The sequence below is a fragment of the Bufo bufo genome, chromosome 3 (genome assembly GCF_905171765.1).
Source record: "Bufo bufo chromosome 3, aBufBuf1.1, whole genome shotgun sequence".
Lineage (NCBI taxonomy): Eukaryota > Metazoa > Chordata > Amphibia > Anura > Bufonidae > Bufo > Bufo bufo.
Window position 1 is genome coordinate 132488919 of NC_053391.1, and position 21731 is coordinate 132510649.

At 41.2% G+C, this 21731-nt stretch overlaps 1 protein-coding gene across 3 annotated transcripts in view; it reads right to left on the reverse strand.

Annotated features, from left to right (window-relative positions):
- Window positions 1-21731, reverse strand: part of MLXIPL (MLX interacting protein like) — a 169143-nt gene that overhangs the window by 90091 nt on the left and 57321 nt on the right. For all 3 annotated transcript variants that reach the window (XR_005777468.1, XM_040423600.1, XM_040423601.1), the window contains exons 2-5: window positions 12753-12859; window positions 8158-8240; window positions 7956-8045; window positions 1453-1497 (exon numbers count right to left, since the gene is read on the reverse strand). Coding sequence is in view for 2 of the 3 variants with exons in the window: in XM_040423600.1 (XP_040279534.1) it covers window positions 1453-1497; window positions 7956-8045; window positions 8158-8240; window positions 12753-12859 (325 nt within the window). In the remaining variant the exon portion in view is untranslated. The remainder of the gene's footprint in view (window positions 1-1452; window positions 1498-7955; window positions 8046-8157; window positions 8241-12752; window positions 12860-21731) is intronic.

A 21731-nucleotide genomic window follows, 5' to 3' on the forward strand; every position in this document is an offset into this window, starting at 1 on the left:
TACATTAAAAAAAGGGTGCCAGTACTATCTGTATTTAAAACATTTACAGGGAGATTAATTTCTGTGTCTGCATTACTGAAAAGGAGAGATATGGAGGCAAAGCTGTGTCTGCATCATTGACTGGGAGAGACATAAATCTATGTCTGCATAAGGCTAGTTTCACACTAGCGGCATCCTTCTCCAGCAAGCTGTTCCGGCGGGGGAGACAGGAAGGCAGTACTTTCTGTGTCTACATGACTGACAGAAACATGGAGGCAGTACCATCTGTGTCTATATCACTGACAGAGACAGGGAGGCAGTACTATCTGTGTCTATATCAGTGACAGGGATAGATAGGATGTTTCTACATCACTGACAGAGACATGGAGGCAGTACTATCTGTGTCTATATCACTGACAAGGAGACACAGGAAGGCAGTACTTTCTGTGTCTACATGACTGACAGAAACATGGAGGCAGTACTATCTGTGTCTATATCACTGACAGGGAAAGATAGGATGTGTCTAAATCACTGACAGAGACAGGGAGGCAGTACTATATCAGTGACAGGGATAGATAGGATGTTTCTACATCACTGACAGAGACAGGGAGGCAGTACTATCTGTGTCTATATCAGTGACAGGGATAGATAGGATGTTTCTACATCACTGACAGAGACAGGGAGGCAGTACTATCTGTGTCTATATCAGTGACAGGGATAGATAGGATGTTTCTACATCACTGACAGAGACATGGAGGCAGTACTATCTGTGTCTATATCACCGACAAGGAGACACAGGGAAGCAGTACTTTTTGTGTCTACATCATTGACAGGGAGAGGCGGGGAGGAAGTACTTTCTGTGTCTACCTCATTGACAGGGAGAGGCGGGGAGGAAGTACTATCTGTGTCTACATTACTGACAGAAAGAGACACAGAGGCAGTACTATCTGTGTCTACAAGGAGACATGAAGCCCGTACTATCTACATCATTGACAGGGAGGCAGTACTATCTGTGTCTACTAAATTCTCTAGGCAGGATGATAACCTACTCCCTCCAGGCAACTTTGTAATGGGGTTTCAAGATATGTTGAGAAAAAAAGTTCAAGAGGGGTTTGACAGCTGTGACCAATACCAATCTGGAAGCAGAGCTGGGTTTGTATTTATGGGAGAGGTGGCTGCATATGTGTGGGGGTTTTCCATTGCAATGAATTAATATTACAGTATCTATGTATGAGAATATCAAGGACATTCTTTATATGTGTACCTAACTCCTAGTCCTCTCAATACTAAAGAACTGTATATGACCACCTCTCAATGGAAACATGCTGCTGGTCCCCCTAGATCTGACCGGTCAAAAAAAAAAAAAATGCCACTGTATAGCATGCCATGGTAGGGATGTGGCATAAATGTCTGATATATGCAGGTCCATAAAAGTCTAAATTGTATATCCTTCAATTTTTTGTCAATACCAACCTTTTGTTCTTGAGATAATTTTCCATCCTGATAAAGCTTCCGAAGCTGTGAATGTAAAGTAGCAGACGATAAGTTCAGTACAGACATTAAATCACACCGTATACATCTTTTCCATGTCATTTTCCATGTCATTTGTTTTTAATATAATTTTTCACCATAAACAGCACTTTAAAATGGTTCACGTAATCTTCTAACAAACAAACTCGCTTGAGCTCACTTTGAGTTGAATTATTTTCTGTCTGTTGCCCCTGTAACAAATGTTATACATGAATGGGCATAAAGAGCAACGGTCACCATTAAAATGCAGTGCAGTCTGCAGGCAGCATGTTATAGAAGGAGCTGAGCAGATTGCCCAAAATAATTCAGTATACCCTGTATTTTATTCATTTACATTCTTGCTCCTTACAGGCTTAGGAGTCCAGTAGGTGGTCCTACTTGGTCATTGACAACTATCTCTGGATGTACACTTCTGCAAAGAAGGCTGTCATTCACTGACCGCCCACTGGACCCCTAAGCATGGAAAGAACAGAGATTTAAATCAATGAATTACAAGTTATACCTAATCTTTCCCCACAAAACAATATATCAGTCTTATCTTATTATTTTATAACCCGCTGCCCATAGATTGTACTGCATTTCCAAAGTAATAGTTCCCCTTTAAATTACATAACAATGATCAGCGTATTCGTAACATTCCCACAGCCACTTTCAAACTTTTATCACTTTGGTTAGTTCTTTGGAGTGCCACCTAGTGGTAAAATAATATTAAAGGATAGAGTTATTCTTAGAAAGCAATGGAAATATTATGGGGCAGCAATATGACTCAGTCATTAGCACTGTAGTCCTAAGTTCTGACCATGGGCAACATCTGCAAGGAGTTTTTTATATTATTTTGCACTGGATCTGTGGACTAACCCTGCCACCTATTTCCGGCTCCTTCCATTCGTGGTGATCCAGTCCATGCATGTCCGCTTCTGGCATGGCCAGGGATCATTTGTACCGCTGCAGCCAATGACTGGCCACAGCGATGACATGTCCCCTAAGCAGCATGTCCCTGGAGAAGGTATGCTTCCCTCCACATGTCCGGCAGGGAGGAAGGGGACCCAAAATTCATTCAAAAGACCCCCCCTTTAGTGGACAAGGTAATTAGAACCTCACTGGGACAGACACTGATGTGAATGGTGGCAACTTCTGTACAGCGCTGTGGAATACACTGATGTTATATAAGCACTAGGAAATAAATTCAATCTAAAGTTTGAATCACTTGTAGTACTTTGGCGTGCTACCTACTGGGCAAATAGCATCAAAGTGGTTAGCCGACTTTTCAGTGAGTTTTGGCAAACTGCCCTCCTGGGCAGACCTGCAAAGGGATGCATAATTAAAGGAGTTGTACAGCTTTTTTTTACTGATTGGCGGGGGTCTGACACCCGAGACCACCCTCGATCAGCTGTTTGAGAAGGCATTGGCGCTGGCAGTAGCGCCGCAGCATTCTCGCTGTTCACCTCAGGCCCAGTGATGTCACGACTAGCATCACTGGCCTGGATGTGGCTAAGTCCCATTCAAGTGAACGGGCTTAGCCGTACCCAGGCCAGTGATACTAGTCGTGATGTCACTGGGTCTGCAGGAAACAGGGAGAAGGCCGCGGCTCTTGCCTTATCAAACAGCTGATTGGCAGGGGTCCCGGGTGTCAGACCCCCACCGATCAGTAAAAAAACCTCATGATCTATCCAGTGGATAGATCATCAGTAAAAAAAAAAGCTGCAGAACCCCATTAAACTGCTGGGTCCTGGCTCATTCGCTCCCCGGCCATCCGCTTTGACACTGCTACAGCCAATCACTGGCCGCAGAAGTGACCTGCTCCCCTTGTGTCACATGACCAACTGACATGATGCAAGGAGAGCAGGTCACTGCTGTGGCCAGTGATTGGCTATATACAGTACAGACCAAAAGTTTGGACACACCTTCTCATTCAAAGAGTTTTCTTTATTTTCATGACTATGAAGGCTTCAAAACTATGAATTAACACATGTGGAATTATATACATAACAAACAAGTGTGAAACAACTGAATATGTCATATTCTAGGTTCTTCAAAGTAGCCACCTTTTGCTTTGATTACTGCTTTGCACACTCTTGGCATTCTCTTGATGAGCTTCAAGAGGTAGTCACCTGAAATGGTCTTCCAACAGTCTTGAAGGAGTTCCCAGAGATGCTTAGCACTTGTTGGCCCTTTTGCCTTCACTCTGCGGTCCAGCTCACCCAAAACCATCTCAATTGGGTTCAGGTCCGGTGACTGTGGAGGCCAGGTCATCTGGCGCAGCACCCCATCACTCTCCTTCATGGTCAAATAGCCCTTACTTTCAAAGTTTTCCCAATTTTTTGGCTGACTGACTGACCTTCATTTCTTAAAGTAATGATGGCCACTCGTTTTTCTTTACTTAGCTGCTTTTTTCTTGCCATAATTCAAATTCTAACAGTCTATTCAGTAGGATTATCAGCTGTGTATCAACCTGACTTCTCCTCAACGCAACTGATGGTCCCAACCCCATTTATAAGGCAAAAAAAAAAACCACTTATTAAACCTGACAGGGCACACCTGTGAAGTGAAAACCATTTCAGGTGACTACCTCTTGAAGCTCATCAAGAGAATGCCAAGAGTGTGCAAAGCAGTAATCAAAGCAAAAGGTGGCTACTTTGAAGAACCTAGAATATGACATATTTTCAGTTGTTTCACACTTGTTTGTTATGTATATAATTCCACATGTGTTAATTCATAGTTTTGATGCCTTCAGTGTGAATCTACAATTTTCATAGTCATGAAAATAAAGAAAACTCTTTGAATGAGAAGGTGTGTCCAAACTTTTGGTCTGTACTGTAGGTGTCAAAGAAGATGCTGACAGAGGGGAACCCAAGCGAGGCAGCCGAGGCCAGAGGGAACTAAAGAGGTGGAGAGCAGGTAAGTATGCTTCCCTATGCAGGTCTGACAAGGAGGAGGGGATATATAGGAATAGCCTTTCAAATAGCTTACACAATTACTCAATTCTAAATTGTTTTCATAAAAATAGAAGACACCTATGATATAATCACTGAAATAATAAACCACAATCAAAAGTTTCATCTTTAAGAACAACAAATTTACAGCAACATGTAAAACATAAGACAAGCTGATACAGAACAAGAGGAGCTGAGCAAGTTGATGAAAGGTTCTGTAGGAAAACCATTCAGAATTGTATTTTATTGACTGGCATCTCAGCTCACTGTAGGCTGGGGTGTTTCAGCCTTCTCTGTATAAGCATGCATGTAGTGAGAGCGGTCAGTCAGAGTAGGACCACCCACTGGACTCACCCACCTACAGAACTATATAATAATCTGCTCAGCTCCTTGCCATACTGCCTGCAGGTCAAATACATGTTTGTCTGACAGTCGCTAGTAAATGACTGAACATAAGTCACACGGCTGTTACGTTACGATCATTCTGTGAAATATCATTTGTCCTTCCAGCCATACACCGGGTGTTACTGACCAGGTGTATAAATGCAGTTTTGAGCATATATCTCTTGGTGTTTAAAGTTTATGTAGCCAAGTTCATTTACTGCAAATGTTTTTATTTTATCAAAATGTTTTTAATGTTTTTGAACTTAGTTTGGGAGCATCAAGCAAGTTACGGGTTAACCTACGTTACCTTCAGACATATGTAACTTATGAAGTGAAGTTTCCACGTGGTTGGTTACTTGATGCTCCTACAAAAACCATTGCACTTATGCTATGATTAAAGGGTTTCTATCACTTTGTTTCACCTATTTAGCTTTCAGACACTAGCGATCCGCTAGTGTCTGCTTTATCTAACCATCCTAATATAAGAGCTTATTGTCCTGCCGTTTAGCTAAAAAAATAACTTATATAGATATGCAAATGAGCCTCTAGGTGCTATGGGGGCGTGATTAGCACCTAGAGGCTCCGTCTACCTTAACAAACTGCCGCCGCCCAGCGCGTCCCTCCAGCCCGCCCATCTCCTCCGGAATGCGATGCTCCTCGTATTCGGCGCATGCGCAGTGAATATCTGATCGCTTCCCTGCTCAGACATCTCCACTGCGCCTGCGCCGATGACGTCATAGTGCTCCGAGGAACAGGCGCAGTGGAGATGTCTGAGCAGGGAAGCGATCAGACATTCACTGCGCATGCGCAGAACAGAGACGCGCACGGAGAGGATCGCTTCAGCTGGAGATGGGCGGGCTGGAGGGACGCGCTGGGCGGCGGCAGTTTGTTAAGGTAGACGGAGCCTCTAGGTGCTAATCACGCCCCCATAGCACCTAGAGGCTCATTTGCATATCTATATAAGTTATTTTTTTAGCTAAACGGCAGGACAATAAGCTCTTATATTAGGATGGTTAGATAAAGCAGACACTAGCTGATCGCTAGTGTCTGAAAGCTAAATAGGTGAAACGAAGTGATAGAAACCCTTTAAGACAGCGGTTGCCATTGAAACATGTAATTATTAGTGCAGCCAATGATGTGTATTTTTTAAATGCTGAAATAAATTTTTAATACGTTTCATTGACCTGGATTACTTCTTTGTTTGGACCGGGTGTTACTTGCCTTGCATAAATCGAACTGGCATGGACAACCCATAACAAAACATGTATGGCTGCATTGGCCAAACAAATTCTCACCAGACAAACGTTCGCTCAATGGTTGTTTATCCATTAAAAAGTAAATCAACTTTTATTCAACTTTAAAAAAATAAATAAATAATGACCCAAATGCCCCCCAAAATTTCAGTTTTCTACCATGCTTTGAATTCACTATGGATTTCTTGCACCGTAGCAATGGGGATCGCGTTGAACGGTGTATGAGCAGGAGCACACAGCTGCACCTGCCTGTGCCCGTTCTGCTAATCCTGGCATTGCATTTACCCAAGCTGAGAGCATCTGTGTGTGCTCCTGCCCGTAGACAGTTCGCTGTGAGCCCCATTGCTAGAGTTCAAGGAATCCATAGTGAATTCAAAGCATAGTTAGTAAAAAGACAAAATCTTTTAATAAAGTATATTTAAACATTTTTATATATACAGTGCTGCCCATAATTATTCATACCTCTGCCAAATTTTGACTGAAAGTTACTTTTATTCAACCAGCAAGTAATTTTTTGATGGGAAATAACATAGGTGTCTCCCAAAAGATAATAAGACGATGTACAAGAGGCATTATTGTGGGGAAAAAAAAACATTTCTCAGCTTTTATTCACATTTGAGCAAAAAATCAAGATGTTCCGCACTGTGGAAAATCTCAGAGGACGTGGTCGGAAGCCAAAAGTGACACCTGTGTTGGCCAGGAGGATAGTTAGAGAGGTGAAAAATCCAAGGATCACCACCAAGGCCATCCTGGTGAATCTGGGCTCTGCTGGTGGCAATGTCTCAAGGCAGACAATCCAACGGACACTGCACAATGCAGACCAAGGAGGACGCCACTTCTCCAGATAAGGCACACAAAAGCTCGCTTGGCCTTTGCAAAAGCTCATCTGGACAAAGAAGAAGACTTCTGGTCTTCTGTGTTATGGTCAGATGAAACAAAAATTAAATTATTTGGTCACAATGATGTTTCCTTCATTTGGTGTAAAAAAGGAGACGCCTTGAACCCAAAGAACACCATCCCCACTGTCAAACATGGTGGTGAGAACCTTATGCTTTAGGGGTGTTTTTCAGCCAATGGACCAGGGAACCTAATCACAGTAAACGGCACCATGAAAAAAGAGCAATACATGAGGATTCTCAACGACAACATCAGGCAGTCTGCAGAGAAACTTGGCCTTGGGCACCAGTGGACATTTCAGCATGACAATGACCCAAAACACACAGCAAAAGTGGTGAAGAAATGGTTAGCAGACAATAACATTAACGTTTTGGAGTGGCCCAGCCAGAGTCCAGACTTGAATCCAATTGAGAATCTGAGGAGGGAGCTAAAGATCAGGGTGATGGCAAGAAGACCCTCCAACCTGAAAGATTTGGAGCTCATTGCTAAAGATGAATGGGCAAAAATACCTGTGGAGACATGCAAAAAGCTGGTCTGCAATTATAGGAAGCGTTTGATTGCTGTAATAGCCAAAAAAGACTTTTCTATTGATTATTGAGAAGGGTATGAATCATTTTGGACTGGACACTTTTTGCTCAAATGTAAATAAAAGCTGAGAAATCTTTTGGGAGAAATCTATGTCATTTCCCGTCAAAAAAATTACTTGCTGGTTGAATAAAAGTAACTTTAAGTCAAAATGTGCCAGGGGTATGATTAATTATGGGCACCACTGTATATATATTTTTTTTTTCGGGGGGGGGGGGAGTCATTTTAGTGGGGATCTCAAATTAATCTTAGTTTCTCTATTTCTGCCTTTTTTTCTATTCCAGAGGAATTCCCCAAATGTTGCAATGTTTGGATTAGAACCTGCAGCCCCAGTGTGGCAAGGTACACTGCTAACCATCAACATCAAAGAATGTCACACAGTCAATGTTCTTACGTGTTTCTTGTAGTAAATTCTCCACTTGTTATACTCCTTCATTACCACTTCTATTCTCCGTTTCCAGTAGTTCCCCTCCAACACCACCGCCTGTACAACACAAAGGAAATGCAAGTCTACTAATCATTAACGATAGGGACAGTATAATTTTTAGATGACTCCATATGTCTCCTTTTGCTTTGTGGCTATGCTTGAGTCTTACCTCAGGTTTACGGTGGTCATCTCCTTCTGATCCATCCAGTGGGGTAACAAACCCACATACTGGAGTTTTCCTTTTTTCTACATCTATAAGATAATAAGACTATTACTTCTTATATTCTTATGTAAACTGTTTTTTATTAATTTTTCAAAATTTTTGAAGAATAAACATACAAACATACGTACATGAGCATACGGATAGTAACAGAAGTCCAACGAAACTAACAGTATCAGACAATCATCTCCGTAAAATATTACGGGAGATATCCCCGAAAAAACCAGAACATACTAACCAAAAACAGCCCCTAGTGGGTTCCCGGGGTCAAAGCAGTGAAATCTTCTCTGACCTAATGGGCAGTGATACCTCGTGAAAGTAATGTATAGAACAAAACAAACAGATAAGGGAAAAAAAAAAAAAAAGAAACCAAAACAAGAACCTAGATGCTCGGGAGTATCTGGACGCTGTGGGCCCCCCCTCCCCCAGCTCATGACAGTAGAACCGGTAGTTCTCCCAGTACCGTCTGTTGCAGGAACCAAGTAGTCCCTGAAAAGCATTCGTGTATGGCCTTACGGACGTGCAACGGCAGAATATTAATAAAACTTTCCCACACCTGAAAGAAGTGTTCCACTTTTTTGTCTTTTTGATGCGAGGCCTCCACCCAGTACATACGCATGATATAGGAGAGTTTCTCCAAGAACAATCTGAAGGGGGGAATTGTGGGTTGTAGCCAGACTTGTAGGATCGCCATCGTCCCGATTATTCACCAGCTTGCCTGGCATTGCCTCTGTGGCTCCAAATAGCCTCATTTAACAATGTTTAGTTTAAATATTTGTGTCCTCTTTGTCCCTTCCTGTTATGTGGCTGTGTTTTGGCTGGTGGAGCGCATATGCGTTCCACCAGCCGATCATGTGACTCACACTTCCGGTTTCCTGCTTTGACTGGAGTTTGATACGCACACACACTGACCACAGCTCCTGCTGCACAGGTGAATGTAATTACACCTTATCTAACATCCTATATTAACTGACGCCCCAACACACAGTCCTTTACCCCTGAGGAAGCCGGATTGCTCCGGCGATACGCGTTGGGCGCTTGTTATGTTTCCAGGTCCACTGCACCAGCTGGCTATGTAGGTTTGGCTCTTGATATTTGACCCTATGTCGGTCTGTCTGTATCCTCAATTCTAGTGGTCTTACCTCACCTTACATTTGCTATATGCGATTTATTGTATTGCTTTATATGCTGGTTGATAACGCATACACTTATATGTGATAATTCAGTGGACCTGTGTGTGTCGGTTACATATATTTTATTGCATACCGCACTTTGTTCTATGTTGTATAAAATTTTTTAATGCGTGTGTGTTGTTGTGTCCAATAAACTTTATATACATTTTTATATCCTTTAATGGTTGGATGTGCATTTATGGGGTGGCTCTTTTGACTCTCCCTTTGGGTCAGATGATTTGTCACATGTAGTTTTACCACCCTTTGCACTCCTTTAAGTATTTGGTGTGCCCCCTGACTCTTTAAATTAATCGCCTTAGTTCCTGCTACTGCCACAAAATGTAGCAACTTCCTACACCCTGGGGTACAGTTATATTTATCCTTATCTAAATAACCGAACAGCGCCCAAAGTGGGTCGCGCAGGGTTAAAGTACTTCTTATATTCTTAAATATTCTGTATATAAAGTATAGAATATAGCATAATTAGAAATTTTACTTATTTGTAGATTGCATATAGTAATTTTTTTAAAAAAATTCTTACACAGCTAAGCATCAAGGTGCACTAACAAATGGTATATATTTTTATTGAAAATTCAGTATTTTACCATATCATTATAGGTGTATTCTCCATAATATTCTGTGTGCAAATCTAAGTAGCCTCAGAAAGGGATGTAGCTTTGAGAGTAACATATTCAAGACTGACAGGAGAGAAGAGTTGGAGCAGAGCAGAGGAGCAACTATTGACTGGGCCACTACCACCACATGGCATAAAAATGTGTTATTCTCTGGGTCTGTATTACATTTAACATTTTTTTTGTAGAATATAGAACAGGGTAGGGACAGTGTAAAATATAAACTTTATTAACATTTGAGTAAGTGTGCGCAACAGTCTTGTGTGACTTATTTTACACCATGATTCAGATGCTGGTAAATGTCTGGGTCATGGCCTAATTAGGCGCAGAAGTGGTGATTAGATGGGCAAGAACTCATCTTTTCACAACTTTATTGGAAAAAAAGACCCTCCCCCATATGTAAAAATCAGATAGTGAGTATGCTCTGTGATTGATGACCTCACCAAAGGTCATGTACAGTAGTTACTTCTCCTCCATGCTGGCTGATAACCATAGCTGTTTGAAGGGGGATCTTTAACCTGCTATATCTCAGTCTGTACAACAGCTATAGATAAGAGTCTTGTTTTAAAGCTGATAATCTAAACTTTATAACAAGACCAGGAGCCTTGTGCTAGTTAACATACAGCCAGAGATAGAGCCTTTAAATACTATGTTGAGAGTGAAATCTGCAGGTTTTACTGTCAGATCTCATTTCAGACCTGGTTTCTAAAAGTTCTGTTTCAGGAAGTATGGTGGCCAGCACAACTGTCTTCTTTTAAAGCTCAGATTGTTAGCTTTAAAACATAACCTGGCTCATCTATCCAGCTGCTATATAGCCTGAGATAGAGCAGGTTAAATCAGTCACCACTTCAGTGTGGCTATGGGCTCAGCTACTGAAAGGAAAATTACTGCCTGGCTGATGTTGAAGGCCCCCAGGAGCTGCTATGGCTGCCACACCAGTACTGTTGATGCTGGAGCAGAGGAAACAGAAGGATTGTTTGTACATATATGTAGCTTCTATGCCTGAATGATAAGTCAGTTAACAAAAATATCTGTAGCCTTTGGTTGATTATAGATGCAACATCCAGTCTTCAATTACAGATAGACTAATGATCTAGTGCTCTAACAAAGGAAATAGTGGCTGTTTCCAAAGATAATTGCCCTGTATAAATTATGAAGATAAAAAAAAACAAAAAATACAAGCCTATCGATACCTAGAACCAAGCCACAGCCTGGGATGTGCAAGACAGGATCCAAGCTCCAGACAGCAACTTAAAGGGAATGTGTCATCAGAAAATGACCTATTGTTTAAATCACATTTTTATGTTAAACACATTTTTTTAAGAATTTTTGGTGATTTTTTTTAATTCCTTGTCACTAGCTACATTAAAAAAATATTTTTTTTTACAATTATGCAGTTTTTACACTGGCCAATAGGCCTAAAATATCTTAAGAATTACTGTTTTTTGGGGAGGTTTGGCTTTGGCATGGCGGAGTAAAACAACACATTTTCAGCTCTCTGAGCCCACAGCCAGTAAAACCAGTGGAAATCTCGATCCTCACCTCTCTGCTCCAGCATGACCAAATGGAAGAAGCACAGGAGTCTGTCGGTGGCACCATTAGACTACTCAATCAAGCGTTTCCTCCGCTCCCAGGTAGTTTCTCCTTTAGAGCGGCCCTTGCCTGTAATGGCGGCCTCTGCTCTCCAGATACATGTGACCAGAAGCCCTCCTTCCTCCGCTTCATCAGTGCAACAAATACCAGCAATAGAGCCCACAGGCACCACTACAGACATTCCAGTGGTCCACTCTCCTTTCTTGGGAAACAACCAGCAGTTCAAGACCTCCACACTTCATTCTGTACCATCTCCAGCTAGAATCACAGTTTACGTTTAGGTTCTTTACGGTCTTTAATCTTTGGTGCTCTCTACTTGGTTCCCTAGGAAAACCGGTTCATTACAGTGTAACCTTTTTTCTGGCTTGGGGTAGTTAATGCTTTCATATGGGGTTTCTTGTACCTTGTTGACTAGGTATCTACATATTTTATTTTATGTGTTACTTGCATTTGGGAATGTTGAATAAAGAATTAAAAAAAGACTTCCTGTCTTTTGAGAGCAGTTACATGGACTATAGACACAATAGACAGGGGGGGACCCAATTGACTTCTATGAAGAGTTTTCTGAGCAAACTCTGTGACCTTTGCAGAGATCAGGAGGGAGCGGATAAGCTGTGATATCACCTATTGTAAATGATAATCCTGTGTTGTCTCTATACAGATATATACATATATACAGATATTTATATTACTTGTCATTGTAATTCTGCATGTGGTGATAATGATAATGGCTGCTGAAAACTTACCTGTACAGAACAGAAAATCATGACCTGTTATTAGACCTAGTGGTCAGTCTGCAAAATTGCTGAATTTTATAAATTTTCATATAGATTGTGACATGGGGGGAGGGACAAGAAAAAAATAAAATAAAATATCTCTAATACAAAAACGTAATTTAAACAATAGGTCATTTTCTGATTAAACATTCCCTTTAACTGTCCAGGTGCTTCTGCCAGGCAGGCCCAGATGTACCCATACACACGTAAGCTCACTTCTTACCCCTGACATCATCTTATGTTGAGGGTAAGAAGAGCTGATCCTAATGTGAATTTCTAGGACTCAGGGTTTCTTCAGATAAGACAGGCCATCCTAATTAATTCAATACAAATGAGATCAGTCTTTATACAGCCTATCACGTTTTACTTACATTGTAAGTACCAAGCTCTCCAGATGGCATTATTCAGACGGATCTTATCTCTCCATAATAGTCTTAAACCCTTGAAATTCTTCCACTTGGGAGATACCAGTTTGCCGCTGAAAATAATCACAGAACATGTTATATGAGATTAGTGTCTAATGTCTCACAAATACCTAACGCAACCAGTCTAATAGTCCTGTTCATATGAAAAAGCAATGAAAAATGCAGTAATAAACAGTATAAGGGGATGTCCACACTGGACAGACATTATGTGGCTTTGTGGCTGCAGATTTGCATGCACTAAACCCACAGCATTTAACTTGCAAAGTAGATGAGATTTTAATAAATCTTATCCACACACTGCAAGAAAAACAAACAGAGTAAATTCACCTGCAGTGCAGACTTTAAAGAGGACCTTTCATCAGAATCAAGTATGTAAACTGAATATACATACATGGAGAGCGGCGCCCAGGGACCCCCCTGCACTTACTATTATCCCCGGGCGCCGCTCCGTTCTCCGGTGATAGCCTCCGGTAAAGTCATAGTTAGGCTCCACCCATTTGAGCCTGCCGGCGTCTCTTTCTCCTATGCTGTAGCGCTGGCCAATCGCAGCAATCAGCTCTTAGCAATGCTATGAGCTGAGCGCTGCGATTGGCCAGCACTACAGCATAGGAGAAAGAGACGCCGGCAGGCTCAAATGGGTGGAGCCTAACTATGACTTTACCGGAGGCTATCACCGGAGAACAGAGCGGCGCCCGGGGATAATAGTAAGTGCAGGGGGGTCCCTGGGCGCCGCTCTCCATGTATGTATATTCAGTTTACATACTTGATTCTGATGAAAGGTCCTCTTTAAATCTGTAATTTATGCTGTGGATCTCCACCAAGATTTTCACCCTTTGCAATACACAGAGTGAAATCCATAGCAAATCCACAGCAAAATTAGTGCTAAATCCACAGCAAAATTTCCTATCCATCTGGCCATACCCTAAGGCCTCCTTTACATGAGCGAGTTTTCCATCCGGATATAATGCGTGTAGCGAATGCATACCATTCCGACTGAATCCTGACCCTTTTATTTCAGTGAGTCTGTCCACATGGTCATTTTTCACGCATTTTCTCTGCGTTCAGGAAAAATCGCAGCATGTTGTATATTGTTTTTCACGCAGCCCTGGCAATGTGCTTTTCACTGAAGGTTGCTAAGTTTTGCTTCGTGTATGTGAAAAACGTATGCAACCATCCGTTTTTCCCTGAACAGATCCTGAAACAATCTGGATTAGTCGTGTGAAAGAGGCCTTAATGTTTCTGACACAGAATAAAAGTATGACAGAAAACTCAAAATACTTGATTTTTTTGACAAAAGAACCTTTTGTGAGACTATGTGCCATTTTATGACTCAGAATAAAAATTTTAATATCTACAGTTAGACATAGATGCTACATGGCAACTGGATTCAAAGAAATCAAATTATAAATATACTATAAAATATTATGTATGCCTGTATCCTAGTGGCCACTAACAAGCTTGAAGGTTATCCAATGGACTTTTGATTTTTTTTTTCCAATTGAGTGATTTGGTAACTAATAGCCCTTAAAAACTGTTGGTCTGGGTAACCACTGAAACCTGCACAGCCTGTCTATTCCAGGGTAGTCACTGGATGTCTTTCGGAATACATTCAATGACTTGAAGTAAGACTAATGCCAATCTGTCATCTTTGCCACTGGGCTGGGTTTTGTACACTGCATGTGACATGAATGCTGCTGCACAAGTACAGTCTGTAGCCTCTCCTGTGCTGTTTTCTACCTTAGATCTCCACCTACGGTATGTCTCTTCAGCATCTTTCCCACAATTTAGAATAATCTATATAACTTCACCTTCTCATGGATGTAGTCCAAACCTACATCTGTAATGTGGCCAAGGCATCATGGGACATGTACTATAGTAGTTGCCTGAACTTCTAGCTGCAGACAGCGATTTCTACAATAAAGAAGGCTGACAGAATTGGGCTACTTTCACATCTGCATTTTTGACGAATCCGTCAGGGGTTCAGCAAAAACGCATCCGGTATATAATACAACCTGGATCCGGTTGTATAATATGCCAAATGAAGAAGACAGATCCGTCACTAAATCCACAGTAAGTCAAAAGGCATCGTATCAGTTTTATTTTCGTATCTGAAAAAACAGATCCGTCAGCATTGACTTACATTGGGTTTCATGACAGATCCATCCATTACACACTGCAAAAAAGCTGCTTTTTCCCATGTCAATGAATGGGGACAAAACTGAAGCGTTTTTCTCCGCTATTGAGATCCCATGACGGATCTCAATGGCGGAAAGGGAAAGCGCAAATGTGAAAGTAGCCTTAGAATTATTTTCTTCTGAAGCAAGTTAGCAGTATCACGGGATAAATAGAAGAACAAAGTTATGATGTGATCTTGGTTAGGGGTTGGTGGTTATATTTTCATCTTTCTGCCGGAATTTCCCTTTAAGAGTAGACCAAAGTTGAAGTGTAATAGTAATTGGAATAACCAACAGAATCAGCATCAGCCGCTGATATTGAGTTTTAAGTTAAATATTTGCTCGTTAATGTTCAGAGAGCATCAAACATCAGCCAGGCTGAAAGTATTCCTATACAAATAACAACATCTCTTTATGACTATAGATTCCAAAAACTACTTGTACACCGTGCATTTAAAGGGATCTACATGACTAGTTATGTCCTACATATTGTAGGTATTTCCGTTAGCATGTAAAAGGAGCTGCTATGTAAAGGAAATAACAAAGAAGACCAAATCAGATCTCATCCAAACAGGTCTGGACACGTTTTACTATTTTTGTTACATACAGTATTTTTGGACACAATTTAGAATGTCCTGTTTACACGTGAAACATAACCATGCACTGTTTAGCGCAACAGGTGTCTTTTCTTTAATACCAGTCCTTATGTTTTTGTTCTTTTTAGCTTCAATTGGGAAAATACAACCAAGAAATAATGAGTAGTGGTGTCATTTCGGCACTGTTACTTCTGCAACATATGACAGTATTATGTGACTACTTTATGGCACTGTTATTTGGACACTATATGGTAGTATTATTTTGGCACTGTATTATAGTACGTGTCTACTGTTTGGACTCATTTCGTAACACTACCATGATAGGGAGATCATTTTTGAATCCTTAGGCTGGGTTCAGACCTGAGTGTATTTGATATGCGCGTTTAACGCGCGTTTTTGTCGCGCGTTTTTATGTGCGTTTTTTGCAATAGTAAACGCGCGTTTGACGCGCGTTTGTGTGATTGACTGCAGTGTCCTATGGCCACAAACGCGCGTCAAAACGCCCCAAAGAAGCTCAAGAACTTGTTTGAGCGTAGGGCGTTTTTCAGCGCGTTCAAACGCGCTGTAAAACGCTCAAGTGAGAACCAGTGCCATAGGGAAGCATTGGTTTTCATGTGTTGGGCGTTTTACAGTGCGTTTGAACGCGCTGTAAAACGCTCAAGTGTGAACCCAGCCTAAGACCCATAAAATACTGGAAGACTGGCACTCTCAACACATGGAGTCGTAAGGTTTAGTTGCAGATCACAAAATTTATTAATAGATACATAAAAGGTTAAGAAGTAATAAAAATGTGTAAATCAATACACTATTGATAAATAGTCACAGTCTGGTGTCAGTGATGACAAAATATCAAGGTGAAAAGTTCACTTTATCGGTGTTACAAATCTTTTATGGTAATTCACCAAAATATTTGAGAGGAAAATATATGGTAACAAGGAAGGAATCCTTCTTCTTGTTCTTGATAAAAAAGATCCAATGTTTAGATATTTCAGTTGTATTGAGCTCCAAGTATAATGTTCCTTTTTGTGTCTTGAACACGCTATATAATTTGGCAGTTCAGAATATATCTGGTAACACCCACTCTGTGGGTATACCTCAATAGTGGTCAGTCCCTCTGATGTTTCAAGGTATATAGAATACCAACCCGCTATACGGGCTTATCTTTATATCGGTCCGACACTCTGAGGCAGTGTATTAAGTGACAACCCACTGTGTGGGCTTACCTTCTCCTTCGTGTCGAGCGGTCACCCAGATATTTTGGGACCTGCTGAGAGCCGGCGTCCCGGCTGTTCCTTAGTCAGCGTTCCACAAGACACAAAAAGGAACATTATACTTGGAGCTCAATAAAACTGAAATATCTAAACATTGGATCTTTTTTATCAAGAACAAGAAGGAGGATTCCTTCCTTGTTACCATATATTTTCCTCTCAAATATTTTGGTGAATTACCATAAAAGATTTGTAACACCGATAAAGTGAACTTTTCACCTTGATATTTTGTCATCACTGACACCAGACTGTGACTATTTATCAATAGTGTATTGATTTACACATTTTTATTACTTCTTAACCTTTTATGTATCTATTAATAAATTTTGTGATCTGCAACTAAACCTTACGACTCCATGTGTTGAGAGTGCCAGTCTTCCAGTATTTTATGTATTTTGTAGCCGTGAAGGGTGTTTCACATATAGACTAGAGCACCTCATAGTGGATGCGAGTGGGTGAGCTATTTCCTATATCTCCTTTATTTAAGACCCATAAAAGCTTTGGTTTTCGCTACGCGTTTAGGAAATGATTAAAAAATACAAAACAAACAAACATGTAGTACATGTTTATCTTTTTTTTCCATACATTAGCCCAGATTTACTAATGTGTTTATTCCTAGAATGTATCCAAAAAGTTAGTAAGTACATCTGGGCCATTAGTTTCTGGAACTAAAAATGGAGTAGACCTTTAAAATAATGTATGCTTTACATCTTGTAACTTGTACATTTTTATTTTAACCTCTTCCCAATCTCCACCATACATGTACGGCAGATATCAGGTCTTTAAAGATTGGGGCCGCTCAGCTCCTGTCCTCATATCTGGCAGGTGCCTGTTTTAAACAGTAGACACCCATTGGCAGAGTCTGTGATCAGCGACAACTCCAGTCACTGATTTTTAACTTCAGATGCCAGGGTCCATTTGAGCAGTGAGACATTTGGTTTCTCTGGCAGCCCGGAGCCTTCTGAAGGCTCCAAGGCTTGCCATAAGAAAGCTCCTATCAAAACCTGTCTGTGGCATGGTTTGATAGGAAATTAGTGATTCTCCCATGAACTGCAATGGGAAATTATTGCAGTCTATGGTAGAAGCAATCAGATGAATGCATGTTAAAAGCCAATAGGAGGGACTAAAAAATAAATGTAAAAAAAAAAAAAAAGTTTGAAATATAAAAGAAATATATAAAAAAAATCTTCCCCCATTTTACAAATAAATAAACATCATTGGAGAGAGTGCTAGAGACCTTTTTAGTAAAGTCAAACTACCATCTCTTTCAACTGAATCTTTAAATAGGGAGATAAGGGAAGAGGAAGTAAAGGCCACCATCAAAAGCCTCTCAGACGGGGAAAGCGCCGGGTCCAGATGGATTCCCGGCAGAATTTTATAAGGGATGATTGGGAGAAATAACACCTACACTGACATCCCTATTCAACTCCATTTTAAAAGGTTCTGGACTACCACCCTCAGGAAAAATGGCCTATATAAAAGTACTCCCGAAACAGGGAAAGGATTTATCTTGCCCAGGGTCCTATAAACCAATTTCCCTTATTAATCAAGACAAAAATATTGTCAAAAATCCTAGCCAATAGACTGGCTGCAATAATGTCTGACCTGATAGGGAATCATTAGGTGGGTTTTCTGAAAGGCCGCTCAGCAGTCACAAACATCAGACGCGTGTTGACGGCTCTAGACGGTCACAAGGTAGGGAAACATGGATGCCGAAAAAAACTTTGACAATGTCAGTTGGGCCTGGCTAGACGAGGTCTTGGACACAATGGGCATAAGAGGGGATTTTTGTAATTATCCAAGGGCGATATATGACGATCCCTTTGCAAAGGTTTATATTCCGGGCTTCTTATCAACCAGGATAGCGTTAAAGAAGGGTACAAGGCAAGGGTGTCCATTATCCCCTTTCTTATTTAACATAGCCCCAGAACCTTTAGCCCAATTTCTGATACAAACTACTCTATTTGATGGAATCAAAGTGGGTAGTCAGGAAATAAAGTTGTCCTGCTTTGCAGATGACCTTTTAATTTTTCCCTCCTTTATTATGGAGAGGTTGCTGGATATAAAATAAATATTTCCAAAAGTCAGATCTTATTCTTTCGCCATACAAAAACAGGAATTAATCAGAAATACAGAGTTGAAATAAGACAGGATTACATCACCTATCTGAAACTTAAGATAGGACGATCTCCAACTTCCCTCTACTCGCTAAATTACCCACCTCTGATCCAGAAAATCACAGGGGAATTGGACAAATAGAGAGAGCTACCTTTATCCCTGCACGGCAGAGCGCATCTGTTAAAAATGACAAGCTTCTCTAGGCTTCTATATCCCCTACAAACCATCCCATTATTGCTTAAACACAGATGTCGGTAGGCTACAATCGGCCTTTACAACCTTCTTATTGAAAAATAAAAAAAAACGGATAGCCGTTGAAAAATTAACTATGCTAAAATGGGATGGAGGCCTACAATTGCCCAATATAAGACATTACAACTTAGCAGCCCTAATCAGACATACTAAGGACTGGATTTGGGGAACCACATATTCTACAGCTGGTCGAGTAGAAAAGGAACTGGCTAGCCTATGGGATCTATCGGCAATACTACACACAAGGCTCAAAGATATCCCACCTCGAATCAAACAATCAGTACAACTAAGGGACACCATCATGGCATGGAAAGCGGTACGTAAGATCTACAGACTACCGATTTACCTTACGCCCCACATGCCATTATGGTCACTACCAGCTTTTCCTCAAGGGAGAGAAAATAAAATGTATAGAGAATGGAAACAAAAAAGGCATAACATTACGTGACATCTTAGACAAAATAAACCAGAAATTGCTCACCTGGGAGGAATGCAGGGCCAAATACAATCTACCCACCCCTCAATTTCTTCCGTTCCAACAGATATGTTCTTATTGTAAAGCCTAGTCCGAGAAGTTGGGAGAGTCGGACAGACTGACTTGGTTTGACGCACTAATAGGCATGAAATGACTCCATGCTTCCCTTTTCAGAAATTTACCGCAGATTACATAGTGCACAAACCATAGGTCTAGTTAAAAGGGCCTTCTCTGCATGGGAAAAGAAGCTAGGTGTTTCCCGAACCTGTCTAAACAGATTAGGGATGGTTTTGAACTAATAAGAAAGGCAATATACAATGAGCAATGGCGGGAGACCCAACTGAGAATAATACACAAAGCTACTTACGCTTTGACCTATCTTATATGAAAGCTCCGGCTCATTATTTGAGACCGTGTCCTAAATGCTCATTACCAAAAGCAAACCTACTACCTGGTCTGTGGAACTGCCCAAACTTAACCTCCTTAAGGTCCTAAGCAAGGGACTACATCAAATCAGTTTGGGGGGTAGATGTAGTTCTCAACCTTCAACAATGTATTTTCCAGTTTATCCCTGTAGACCAGGCAGGGGGAGAGGGAAACGGGGTATCCGAAAAAGGAGTACATATACTACTCATGTCAGTCAAGAAAGTGATTTTAAGACACTGGCTCCAAAGTGAGACTCCTTTATGGGAGGAGGTGCTGGGTATCCTGAAACATATGCTCTCATGGAAAGATTGGAGATGGAGAGGTACAAAGAAAAGTCCATAGGCAAATTTGTCAATAAATGGAGAAAGTTTATTGAAGCATCACTAACAGACACAGAAATTCGGGAGCTGCCGTCTCCCTTCACACAAACAAAATGGTATCTGGCGGCTCAAATGGGAGGGAAATTGGGTAAACTGGAAATCTAGGATATCAGGGAGATATGGTGAATACTAGGAGGCATGAAGCGAGTCTATGGTTCTTCTAAATTGGAATAAAGTAGGCATATCAGATCAACAGTCTCAGTTTGGTTGGGATAGGGTGGGAAGGGGCGAATTCATGTTTGTTAAAGCCTCATGCACACGTCCGTGGAACACGGACCGTGAGATACCAGCCTGGATTCCTGCTGAGTGCAGGAGCGCACGGCGTCATTGGTTGCTATGACGCCATGCGCTTCGTGCCGCCGCTACTGTACAGTAATACACTCGTTTAGATCATACGAGTGTATTACTGTACAGCAGCGGCGGCATGAAGCGCACGGCGTCATAGCAACCAATGACGCCGTGCATTCCTGCACTCAGCAGGAATCCAGGCCGGTATCTCACGGTCCGTGTTCCACGGACGTGTGCATGAGGCTTTAATATGAAAAATCGGAAACAAATTGTTTGTACACTGCGTGGATTTATTTTGTAAAGATTATATTCAGAAACTATGTATAAACCTATTGTTAAAATCTTTATAGATCTTTCAATAAAAAGATATTTTAAAGAAAAACATCATTGGCATTGCCTTGTCTGAAAAACACTGAAGTATTAAAATATAAATGTACTTATCCCATATGGTGTACAGTGTAATGGAAAAAAAAATGGCCAATTTTGCGTTTGTTTTTTTCTGTCCCTTAACCTCCTAAAAAAAATAATTATGAAGAGTGATTAAAAAGTCCTACACACTTCAAAATAGCATGAATAAAACTACAGCTTGTCACACAAAAAGTGAACCCTTACTCAACTCTGTAGACTTACCATATTTTTCGCCCTATAAGACGCACTTTTCACCCCCCAAAAGTGGGAGGAAAATGGCAGTGCGTCTTATGGGGCGAAGGCTGCCATTTTTACACTGATACACCGCCGACCGCAAGCTGCACAGCGTGGCCGGCGTGTGTATCAGCAAGGAGGGAGGAGGGGCTGGGGGCCGGCCTTTAGTTTTGTAATGGCAGCGGGGCCCGGTGCAGTCACTGTATTCTATTGAGCCAGGCCCCGCTCCCTGTACTAATGGTATCTACTGTAACTGCAGGCATGCAATGGTTAACTATAGATATGTTCGATCCAGCGCTGAGCAGC